This window comes from Lolium rigidum, chromosome 3, assembly GCF_022539505.1.
Source record: "Lolium rigidum isolate FL_2022 chromosome 3, APGP_CSIRO_Lrig_0.1, whole genome shotgun sequence".
NCBI classification, from domain to species: Eukaryota; Viridiplantae; Streptophyta; class Magnoliopsida; order Poales; family Poaceae; genus Lolium; species Lolium rigidum.
Window position 1 is genome coordinate 60,485,709 of NC_061510.1, and position 12,956 is coordinate 60,498,664.

General features: G+C 44.2%; 1 protein-coding gene across 1 annotated transcript; it reads right to left on the reverse strand.

Moving 5' to 3' along the window:
- Nucleotides 1-2,056: 2,056 nt before the first annotated feature.
- Nucleotides 2,057-2,578, reverse strand: LOC124698429 (arabinogalactan protein 1-like). The gene has a single exon (XM_047230915.1). It carries the CDS (start codon nucleotides 2,499-2,501, stop codon nucleotides 2,127-2,129), a length of 375 nt encoding a protein of 124 aa, XP_047086871.1. The 5' UTR covers nucleotides 2,502-2,578; the 3' UTR covers nucleotides 2,057-2,126.
- Nucleotides 2,579-12,956: the final 10,378 nt, after the last annotated feature.

Consider the following 12,956-nt stretch of genomic DNA (forward strand, 5'->3'; position numbering starts at 1 on the left):
ACTCTTTGCGAAAAAGTTATGTTTGTTTTAGTGAACATTGTGTAAAATCGACTTCGAACTGGAAACATAGACTCATATTCTAAGTTCAATATAAATACCAATGATTCTATATTTCTAATATAGAGATTTATCATGAATCTTAGTATATACAGGATAACTTTGTGATATTTCATCAGGATAATCTTAATATAGAGATTTTTCTAATACGTCAAACATGTAGAATTGAAAATTTAAAGATTTTCTTGATATTTGAAAGACACATCATGATTTCATCAAAGACATTATCACCTCATTGAGATAGTGAATTGGAAGGGTTTTTTTAGCGACAAAGATCATTAAGACCTAGTTGCTCACGATGGATATTTAAAGTCTTAATCTATAAAATTATTCTTTTTACAAAAAAAGTAAAGCTTTGGCATTGAGGTGGTATTATTGTTATGTTTCTTAGTTTACGTATATCAAATATGTCTTTGTTTTTATCGTACTAAGTTATTTCGTTATTATCATATATGACGTCCATTGTCCTAGCAAGAATAAGCTCCGATTCGGATGCGAATCACCCCTACGAGAAACGTTTCCCCCCTCGCGTCGCCTCCTCCAGGCGACCGGGGGGCGAAAACCCTAACAGCCGCCGCCGCCGCTCCTTCCCCCTCCGTCCCCCCTCCTCGTCGCTCCCTGAGGCGCCGCCGGGCCTAGCTCGCGACGCCGGTGATGGGGGCGGCAGGGATCTGGGCCCCTGGCTCCCCGCGCGGCGTATAGATGGAGGAGCTCCGCGCCGGGTTCGCCATGGCTGGGGCGGCCGCTCGGTTCTTCCTCCGGCGTCGATGGCGGACCTGGTTCCGCTGTGGGCTCGGGAGGACTCGGCCGGCGACCCCCTCGGTGGGGGCTCGGGATCTCAGGGCGGCGGCCCTGATCTGGTGGTGCGGCGACTCCGGCTTGGCGGCGAGCGGTGTTCGCGGGTGCGGGCTGGCTTCTGCGGTCGTGTGGGCGGCGCGGAGCCGGCGGGTGCTGGCCTTGGCTCGGGGCCCCCTCGGTGGTCGCCAGCGCCAGATCTGAAGGTACTAGCCCCTCCTCTCCTCATGGCGTCCAAGCTCCCCGGCCCTGTTCGGCCGAGCTGCCGGCGGCGGGACTCTGCGACCGGGAGAAATCCCTGACCGGTGGTACCGGTCACGACGGCGGCGACGTCCTTGGGCGCCGCCTTCCCTGCTGGGGGCACCGTCGAGGTTCTGTCCCTTCCCCCTCCTCCTTGCTCCCTGGGTGAAAACCTAATCCCGGATTGGACCGCGATGTCGCTTTAGCGTCGCTAACCTTGCTGAAGGCGTGATCTTGGGGAGTTTGGGTAGGTTGTGGGCGCAGGTTGTGTGTGCGGGTGGTGTGCCGGTGCTCTTCTCCAGCATACCCAACTGCTTCGTCTCCGACGCGTTCGAGCTCCGGGCTGCTGTGCTTCTCAGTGTGTGTGGTATGGTGTCGGTGTGCTTGGATCTCCTTCCTCGGACGTCGCTGTTAGTGTGCAGTCAAGCTCAGGGGAGCACCTCCATCGGCCGAAGGTACGGCGCCCTTCAAGCCAGGGCGAGGAGGCAGGGAGCCTTCTTCGGCGATGGTATGGATGAGGCTGATGTTCGATTCCGTGGGGTTTTCCATGTCACACCACACTTGCTGTCTCCCTCTCGAGCTCCACCGGCGCCGGGCTGCTGATCGTTGAAGAGGACCTTGGTGTTGCAAGCTGTGTTTCATCTCTGTTGTTTTTGCTTGTAGCTTCTTTGGGTTGTAAGCTGTTCTCAGCATCCATGTACTCTGCCGTTGTGGCTTTATTAATTTAAAGCTGGGCTTAGGCCTTATGTTAAAAAAAAAACGTTCATTGTCCTAAAACTATTTTGGTACGTATTCGCGCTACGTGAGAGTATACCTAAACTCATAAAAGATTCACACAGTAGTACAGGAGACAATCCATGGTGTAAGGCAACGAATAAAAGAATCTGTATTCAAGATAATCTCATGCATGTGTACTAGCAAGGTTACATCGCGACGCGGTGTCAAACCCTCTCCTCGATCTGTCTCTAATAAATAAAGAATCGTACTCTCGTACTAATATGAACAGCACGAATACAGAGTAGTGTTCGCTCCATCTAGAACACGATGGCGGCGGCGACCGCGCCGGCGACGGCGACGAAGCTGACGGTGGACGTGTAGACGGCGGAGCTCGCGGGGGTGTCGCTGGGGGCGCCGGCCGGTGTGGCGGAGACAGCGGAGGGGGTCATTGCGGATGGGGTCACCGCGGAGGGAGCTTCGGTCGGGGTCTCCATGGGCGGGGCCGGGGGAGATGCCATCGGGGACGGCGATGCGGCGGTAGGTGGAGTGGCGACCGGTGCAGGGGCGGTGGCCGGGGACCTCGCCGGCGGCGCGGGCAGCGGGGCCATCCTGGGCGCCGGCATGGGGCCCTGCGCGGCGGCAGAGACGGCGAGGAGCGCGATGATCGCGGCGACCACGGCGAAGCGAGCCATCTTGCTGCAGCTGTTGCTGAAGGACTTGCCTGAGATTTGGAGAAGATCAGAAGATAGGACTTGATTGCTGGCGGATGTTTAGGGCTTGTGAATTGGGATGGAGGGAGGAGTCGCGGTTTTATAGATGGAGGAGGCGATTGGAAATGTCGGTTAAGCAACAGCTGTGAGTCACAGCCTGTGACGCTCAAGTCTCGGGCTGGCGTGAAGGCTAAGACTGCTCATAGTGGGAGTAACATAGCTAGTAACATCACACATCTCAAGACATTTTGGTGACATGGCATGTGAATAAATGAAGAAAGAGAGTGAGGTGGTAACTAGCTATGTTACCATAACATCACACACCCCAAGGCAAAATGAGTCTACAACATAATAAATGACACAATGCATTACACCACATATAAGTTACTACTCACTATGAAGGTAGTAACCTACACTAGTAACATGGCATATGTTACTAGTCTAAGTTACTCCCCACTATGAACAGCCTAAGAGCGCGTGAAGCTGTGAGTGCACAGGTGGACACGGGGCGGCGGCGCGGCGCCGTGCAAAGTTGATTCCTTCGCGGAGAGGCACCGCGTCCTCTACCTAACGACCAGTTGTCTCGACCCACGTTGTACTCAAAGACGTGATATGGGATTTCTACGAGACTTTGCGTTAGCTCCTGCACAAGTGCACCACGTATGTAATGTTTCGTTCCCAAGTTGGTGGTACTCATGTACTACTCGTCAACACTAAAACCTGCATTATTGCACAAGTCGTGTAGTAGAATTTTGACTTCATAGGAGTAGCGAAACAGCAGCAAAGGGGAAGCCAAGCAATGCACAACTCATCAGCAGTCACTGGTAGAAAAAAGGCCTTCCATCCCAACCCATTAGTCCCCAAATACTTTGACCCGGGACTAATGGGATCTTTAGTCCCGGTTCTGCTGGTGAACCGAGACTAATGCTCGGGCAACCGGGACTAAAGGGCTACGGTGGGCTGCAGACAGGGCAGGCCCTTTACTCTCGGTTGGTTAGTGTCCCCAACCGAGACTAAAGCACGCCCCCTTCCCCCCCCCCCCCCCCCGGATCGCCTTTTTTAACACTGTAAAATAGGAAACAAAATGATAGAAAATTCAAAAAATAATTTTTTCCAGATTCTTGTATGTTATGCAACCTACTATTAGGGAAAATTAACAAATTTGAATTTTCATTTTTTTGCAAAAAAGTTTGAAAAATGGTAAAACCGCATTAACTTTTGCATACGACATCGGAAAAAAACGTACAATATATCAAAATCATCGTGGGAAAAAGTTACATCCGAATTCACCCGAGTTTACCCGGTTAGCCAAATTTTAGATTCTCAAAATTCCAAATGAAAATACGAAAGCAGGAAGATTTTAGTTTTTGCTATAAATTACGGATTTTTTATTTTTTTTATTTTTTAAAAAATTAATTTTTTTATTGCATCCAGCATAAAGATTACTATCATTTTTATCAAATTTTTAGGTTTTAGGTTTGGCAAAAAATTTAATTAATTAAAAAAATTAAAATAATACAAATTAAAAAGTTAATGTTTATTTATTTATTCAAGATTATTATTACATCATTACGGTTGTTTATTAAAAGAATTATTTGAAATTCAAACAATAAATAAATGTGACATCGACCAACATGTTAATAGGATTGATATGATACTACTATCACATACATGCGCGTGAAGCACTTGGATGCGAAACGGGGTGGAACTCGGAAGTTAAGCGTGCTAGTGCTAGAGTAGTGGGAGGATGGGTGACCAAGCGGGAAGTTTGACCACGAGTATGCAATTTTACTAGTGATAAGTGTAGTTAGAGATGGAGACTAAACTATACAAATAACTGAAATAATAGAAATTCTGAAAAAATAAAAAAAAAGTTGAGTGAAAAAAATTAGAGAAAAATAAAATTAAAAAAAATCACCTGGGGACATTTTTCGTCCGAAAAAAAAATTCACGTGGATGGGCCTTTAGTCCCGGTTCGTAAGCAACCGGGACTAATGGGGGGGGGGGGGGCCTTTAGTCGCGCTTGTTTAGTCCCGGTTGCACAACCGGAACTAAAGCCCGTTGTGAACCGGGACTAAAGGCTCTTTTTCTACTAGTGAGTTCAGCACCAAACTTGTCTTTTCAACAAGAAAAAAAGAAAACATTTCCATCGTAGTGGGTTTATGTGGGTTCTAACTTCTAAGGCTGATGACATGAAGAAAAGTAATGTGTCTAGTTCCCAGCGTAAGTGAAAATGACCAAGGAAGAAGAAAGTGGGGATGTTATAGCTTCGGGTTTTGGTGTTGACCAGTACATGAACACTATATCTTTGGGTTTCTGTTAGCCCCTCCAATTCATATTACTTGTCACTACTATAGATATTTAATACTAAAATGTGTATAGATACATTTATATTAGGGACAATTGATATGAATCAGAGGGACTGAGGGAGTAATGATAGTCGGGGAAACCGTGATGTTGATTTTGTGGACCTGGGTGCATGTCTTTCACACAATAAAATCAAAAATAAAGGTAAAAAAAGAAGCATAAATCACATTGTAATCATATTGTTTCATATGACTATATTGGATCGGTCTCTCATAACTCATAATTTCTTGCTTTAGGATTCCCTCCACACTGAGCGAGGGTTCCTATCATACTCCTCCTTTTCAATAAATAAGGCGTTTAAATTTAGTGAAAAGCCAACATCCTCTAAGGTTAACCAATGTTATAGAAAAATATGAAACTACACCAAATCATTATTATTAGATTCACCATAAAATATATATTCATAATGTGTTTGTTTCATATTGTAGTTGTTTATATTTTCTTCTTTACATTTGGTTCAAATTTATAATCTTTGACTTTTGACTAACTTTATAAGTCTTATTCGTCGTATTGGAGGTAACGTGTGTGTACCCTCGTCCATCATGGAGGGTGGACCAACATACTCTAAGATTATATTTCAATCTTTCGTGTCTCCGCTAATCTACACCAAATAGGGCGGTAACCAGATCATATTTGTGAATGATGCACAAATCTATCTTTTTTTTTTGAATAACAGCAGGAGAGCTGCTGTGTTCATTGCATTAGAAGAAGTTGGTTTACAATGAAAGAAGGCCCAAAAGAGGGGGGCACTTCTGCAAAAAAAAAATAGATACAAAAACTCAGCCGGGGTCAAAGGGTGCCCCTCCAGATTGGACAACAAGTCGAATAGGCGCTCCAGCGATTCTCCAATTATCAATCTCGTCCATTGTCCTGGAGATCATCGCATGCACTGGCATCTCTTTCTTGTCGAAGATACGACGGTTTCGCTCCTTCCAAAGCTCCCAGCACACTAAGTTAGCCAAGGGGAAAATGATCTTCCTTCATGCCTGTGTACCAGTTTTGGACAGTGTGCTTCTCGTTGGACCCTAGCTCCAGCTTTTAGCGCGTCTTGGTTAAACCGAGTAGCAATGGATGACCACACCTTCAAGCTATATGGGCACTCGGTGAAAAGATGACTAGCCGTTTCCAAGTTTCGGCACAAATCTATCAATGTAAGACTTCTACCATGTAAGAAATGAGCATCTAAAGCAGCCCCCTTAAATCGACTCAGGCCTGCTAGAGTCCCTAAAAACGAGTAAAGATGTGCTAGGACATTCATTGTCGTATTTGGTGATGAACAAACATTGAGAGGATTCTAGCAATTAAGAAAGCTACAAGATTGTAAGGTATAGTTTGATCCATTCATTGTATGCATAAAAATACTCTCATGCGGCATGGCATGGACAATTCAATGAAGACCACAAACTCTAGATTTGACATGCTTACTTTGGTATGTCCAAGTCTTGTAGTGATATCAATGTATTGCACCATTCAACACTATTTTCCATGTTATCCCATGGAGAGGCACCTCTTTATTGAGTTTTAGCTCAACAAGCACAAGTACACAATGTTATTTTTTTCTTACAACATATAGGATCTACCCCCAATGGACAACATTTGTGAAGCCAATATCAAACTCCCAAGACAAGAACATTCTCTATACCACAATGCTAGATGATGTTAGAAAATATGTGGAGCGGTCATTTGTGGTGTTGTAACCACTCTTTGACACTTTGTGTGGACCAGCTAAGTTCTAGGATGAAAAGACTCTCGATCGGATTATGACCGTGTGCATAATTGTGCAGAATGTGATCATAGAGGATGAGTGTGCCATGATGTCCCCTATGCTTATGAGTGCATCGGAAGAAGACCCAACCCAAGAGAAGAAACGAAGACCGGATCAAAATGTTTCTCACGGTGCACCGAGAGATCAAAGACCGTGAATGCATGGAAAACTTGGGGCTAAATTTGTTGAGGAATCGTGAAAGCAACATGACAAAAGTAATTGATGTTTGTTTGACTTATTTGTCAAACTTTATGTTATATGATGCAATATGTTATCTGGTCGTATTCAAATTTAAATTTGAAGACTGAAAGTTATGAACTATAAATATGTTGAACTTCATGTTTATGCGTCAAATAGTTCAAATTATCTTGATTGTAGATTGCATAGATATAAAATGTATGGACTTTGTTGAAGATGCTCTAAGCCATTTCATTTTCCAACCAGGCAACCACAATGATTGCATAGATCAAAGTGTAGGGACATTGTTGGAGATGCACTAGAGCGGTCAGTCGTGTATTTGTAATGCAAAACCGCGTTTAGCTTGGACAGACATTCGTGCCCAGTTCGGCGCTCGTGAATCTTTGGTCCTGGGTGTTGCGAGGTATTAACACATTTGGTACCATGATGTCTACGGGTGCTTCTATTCTTGTAGACAGTGTTGGGGCTCCAAGAGCAGAGGTTTGTAGAACAGCAGCAAGTTTCCCTTAAGTGGATCACCCAAGGTTTATCGAACTCTGGGACGAAGAGGACAAAGATATCCCTCTCAAGCAACCCTGCAATCACGACACAAGAAGTCTCTTGTGTCCCCAACACATCTAATACACTTGTCAGATGTATAGGTGCACTAGTTCGGTGAAGAGATAGTGAAATACAAGTAGTATGGATGTATATGAGTGGTAATAGCAATCTGAATAAAATATGGCAGCGAGTAAACATGCAACAGAACAGTAAATAACCGGAGTTTCGATGCTTAGAAACAAGGCCTAGGGATCATACTTTCACTAGTGGACACTCTCAACATTGATCACATAACAAAACTGTGGGGATACGTTGCATAGAAAACAAAAAAATTTCTACCGCAAACACGCAATCCAAACCAAGATGCAATCTAGAAGACGGTAGCAACGAGGGGATTATCGAGTCTCACCCTTGAAGAGATTCCAAAGCCTACAAGATGAGGCTCTTGTTGCTGCGGTAGACGTTCACTTGCCGCTTGCAAAAGCGCGTAGAAGATCTTGATCACGGCGCTACGAATGGGCAGCACCTCCGTACTCTGTCACACGTTCGGTTGTTGATGAAGACGACGTCCACCTCCCCGTTCCAGCAGGCAGCGGCAGTACTAGCTCCTCTTGAATCCGACAGCACGACGGCGTGGTGTCGGTGGTGGTGGAGAAACCCGGCGGAGCTTCGCTAAGCGTGCGGGATGTGGTGGAGGAGAGAGGGCCGCTAGGGTTTGGGAGAGGGGGGCGCCGGCCACTAGGAGGTGCGGCCACCTTGTGGTCTTGGGGTGGCCGGCCCCCTCCCCTTGGCCCCTCATTATATAGGTGGAAGCCCCAAGTGTTGGACTACAAGTCTCCGAATAAGACCCGAACCCAACACCTTCCATGTGATAGGGAAACCTACCCAAGGTGGGAATCCCACTTGGGGTGGGATTCCCCCCTTCCATGTGGGGGGGTGGCCGGCCCCCTTAGGGGAGTCCACTTGGGACTCCTCCCCTTTAGGGTTGGCCGGCCATGGGAGGTGGAGTCCCACCTGGACTCCTCCTTCCTTAGTGGTTTCTTCCGGACTTTTCTAGAACCTTCTAGAACCTTCCATAGAACCTTCCGGATCATTTTAAATCTTATAAAATGACTTCCTATATATGAATCTTATTCTCCGGACCATTCCGGAACTCCTCGTGATGTCCGGGATCTCATCCGGGACTCCGAACAAATATTCGAACTCCATTCCATATTCAAGTTCTACCATTTCAACATCCAACTTTAAGTGTGTCACCCTACGGTTCGCGAACTATGCGGACATGGTTGAGTACTCACTCCGACCAATAACCAATAGCGGGATCTCGGAGATCCATAATGGCTCCCACATATTCAACGATGACTTTAGTGATCGAATGAACCATTCACATACGATACCAATTCCCTTTGTCACGCGATATTTTACTTTTCCGAGGTTTGATCATCGGTATCACTCTATACCTTGTTCAACCTCGTCTCCTGACAAGTACTCTTTACTCGTACCATGGTATGTGGTCTCTTATGAACTTATTCATATGCTTGCAAGACATTAGACGACATTCCACCGAGAGGGCCCGGAGTATATCTATCCGTCATCGGGATGGACAAATCCCACTCGTTGATCCATATGCCTCAACTCATACTTTTCGGATACTTAATCCCACCTTTATAACCACCCATTTATGCGAGTGGCGTTTGATGTAATCAAAGTACCTTTCCGGTATAAGTGATTTACATGATCTCATGGTCATAAGGACTAGGTAACTATGTATCGAAAGCTTATAGCAAATAACTTAATGACGTGATCTTATGCTACGCTTAATTGGGTGTGTCCATTACATCATTCATACAATGATATAACCTTGTTATTAATAACATCCAATGTTCATGATTATGAAACTAATCATCCATTAATCAACAAGCTAGATAAGAGGCATACTAGGGACTCTTTGTTGTTTACATATCACACATGTATCAATGTTTCGGTTAATACAATTATAGCATGGTATATAAACATTTATCATAAACATAAAGATATATAATAACCACTTTTATTATTGCCTCTTGGGCATATCTCCTTCAGATCTCCCACTTGCAAGTCAATAATCTAGATTACATTGTAAGGAACCTAACACCCATGGCATTCTGGTGTTGGTCATGCTTTGCCCTAGGGAGAGCTTTAGTCAACGGATCTGCTACATTCAGATCAGTGTGTACTTTGCAAATCTTTACTTCTCCATCTTCGATGTACTCGCGAATCGAGTGGTAACGCAGCTTGATATGCTTCAGCCTCTTGTGTGACCTTGGTTCTTGTGCATTGGCGATGGCACCCATGTTATCACGAGTATATGACTAGTGGGTCCAATGCACTAGGAACCACACCGAGCTCTACAATGAACCTCTTCATCCATACCGCTTCCGATGAAGCCTCCGAAGCCGCTATGTACTCGATTCCGTTGAAGACTTCGCCACCGTGCACCGCTTCGAGCTTGCCCGACTCTATCGCAGCACCATTCAATATAAACACGTACCCGGATCGTGACTTAGAGTCATCGGGATCGGTGTTCCAACTTGCATCGGTGTAACTTGTTACAACGAGCTCTTGGTCACCTCCATAACAAAGAAACATATCCTTAGTTCTTTTCAAGTACTTCGGGATATTCTTGACCGCTGTCCAGTGTTCCATTCCTGGATCACTTTGATATCTGCTAGTCAAACTAACAGCATGTGCTATATCCGGTCTTGTACATAGCATGGCATACATAATAGAGCCTACCGCCGAAGCATAGGGGATCTGACTCATCCTTTCTCTTTCTTCTGCCGTAGCCGGTCTTTAAGTCTTACTCAAGACCTTGTCTGGTAACATAGGTAAAAACCCTTTCTTACTTTCGTCCATTCTAAACTTCTTTAGAATCTTGTCCATGTATGTACTCTGTGATAGCCCTATTAGGCGTCTTGATCTATCTCTATAAATCTTGATGCCTAATATATACGATGCTTCACCAAGGTCTTTCATTGAAAAGCTGTTATTCAAATAACCTTTTACACTTGCTTAATAGTTCTATATCATTCCCAATCAATAATATGTCATCTACATATAATATCGGGAATGCTACAGAGCTCCCACTCAATTTCTTGTAAATACAGGCCTCTCCATGACGCTGTATAAACCCGAAGTCTTTGATCACCTTATCAAAGCGCCGGTTCCAACTTCTTGATGCTTGCTTCAGTCCATAGATTGAACGCTGAAGTTTGCATACTTTGTCAGCATTTTTAGGATCAACAAAACCTTTGGGTTGTACCATATACAACTCTTCCTCAATGTCCCCATTAAGGAACGCCGTTTTGACATCCATCTGCCAAATCTCATAATCGAAAAATGCAGCTATTGCTAACAAAATCCTCACAGATTTTAGCTTCGCTACGAGTGAGAAAGTCTCATCGTAGTCAACACCTTGAATTTGTCGGAAACCCTTTGCGACAAGTCGAGCTTTATAGACAAGTAATATTACCATCAACATCTGTTTTTCTCTTGAAGATCCATTTATTCTCGACAGCCTTGCGGCTATCAGGTAAGTCTACCAAAGTCCATACTTTGTTATCATACATGGATCCCATTTCGGATTTCATGGCTTCTTGCCATTTGTTGGAATCTGGGCTCATCATCGCTTCTTCATACGTCGCAGGATCCTCATCATTGTTATCCACAATCATGACATTTAGACAAGGATCATACCAATCGGGAGTGGCACGTTCCCTTGTCGATCCGCGAGGTTCGATAGTTTCCTCGTTCGAAGTTTCATGATCATTATCATTAGCTTCCTCTCGTTGCTGGTGTAGGTGGTACAGGTACAACTTCCGGTATCTGCGCTACTCGATCAACGAGTATAGATTCATCAATCTCATCGAGTTCTACTTTTCTTCCAAGTCACTTCTTTAGTGAGAAATTCTTTCTCAAGAAAAGTTCCGTTCTTAGCAACAAAGATTTTGCCTTCGGATCTGTGATAGAAAGTGTACCCTATAGTTTCCTTAGGGTATCCTATGAAGACGCATTTCTCCGCTTTGGGTTCTAGCTTGTCCGGTTGTAACTTCTTTACATAGGCTTCGCAACCCCAAACTTTAAGGAACGACAGCTTAGGTTTCTTATTAAACCATAATTCATACGGTGTCGTTTCTACGGATTTTGATGGTGCTCTATTTAAAGTGAATGCGGCTGTCTCTAATGCATAACTCCAAAATGATAACGGCAAATCAGTAAGAGACATCATAGAACGAACCATATCTAAGAGAGTTCGATTACGACGTTCGGACACACCGTTTCGTTGTGGTGTTCCCGGCGGTGTCAATTGTGAAAGTATTCCGCATTTCTTTAAATGCATGCCAAACTCATAACTCAGATATTCACCTCCACGATCAGATCGTAGAAATTTAATCTTCTTGTTACGTTGATTTTCTACTTCGCTTTAGAATTCCTTAAACTTCTCGAAAGTTTCGGATTTATGTTTCATGAAATAGATATACCCATATCTACTCAGATCATCTGTGAAGGTTAGAACATAACGATAACCACCACGCGATGCTACACTCATTGGTCCGCACACATCGGTATGTATGATTTCCAATAAGTCGGTAGCTCGCTCCATAATACCGGAAAATGGAGTCTTAGTCATTTTTCCCATTAGACATGCTTCGCATCTATCAAGTGACTCAAAGTCAAGTGATTCAAGTAATCCATCGGTATGGAGTTTCTTCATGCGTTTCACTCCAATATGACCAAGACGACGAGTGCCACATATAAGTAGAATTATCATTCAATTTAATTCGTTTAGCATCAATGTTATGTATATGTGTATCACTACTATCGAGATCTAACGAGAAATAAGCCATTCTTTTCAGGTGCTCGACCATAAAAGATATTATTCATAAAAATAGAACAACCATTATTCTCAGACTTGAATGAATAACCGTCTTGCATTAAACAAGATCCAGATATAATGTTCATGCTCAACGCGGGTACAAAATAACAATTATTTAGGCTTAAAACTAATCCCGAAGGTAGATGTAGAGGAAGTGTGCCGACGGCGATCACATCGACTTTGGATCCATTTCCAACGCGCATCGTCACTTCATCTTTCAGTAGTCGTCGTTTATTCTTTAGTTCCTGTTTCGAGTTACAAATATGAGCAACCGAACCAGTATCAAATACCCAGGTACTAGAACGAGAACCGAGTGAGATAAACATCTATAACATGTATATCTCGATATACCTTCTTTCTTCTTCTTGACAAGGCCGCTCTTCAGATCAGCCAGATACTTGGAGCAATTACGCTTCCAGTGTCCCTTCTCCTTGCAGTAATAGCACTCAGCATCAGGCTTAGGGCCGTTCTTAGGTTTCATAGGAGGCGTGACAGATTTCTTGCCACCCTTCTTGAATTTTCCCTTAGACTTGCCCTGTTTCTTGAAACTGGTGGTCTTGTTGACCATCAACACTTGGTGCTCTTTCTTGATCTCAATCTCAGCAGCTTTTAGCATGCCAAAGAGTTCGAGTAACTCCTTGTTCATGTTCTG

Bases quoted from the DNA above. Each gene is read 5' to 3' on its own strand.
- LOC124698429 (XM_047230915.1), bottom strand. From the start codon at position 2,501: ATGGCTCGCTTCGCCGTGGTCGCCGCGATCATCGCGCTCCTCGCCGTC.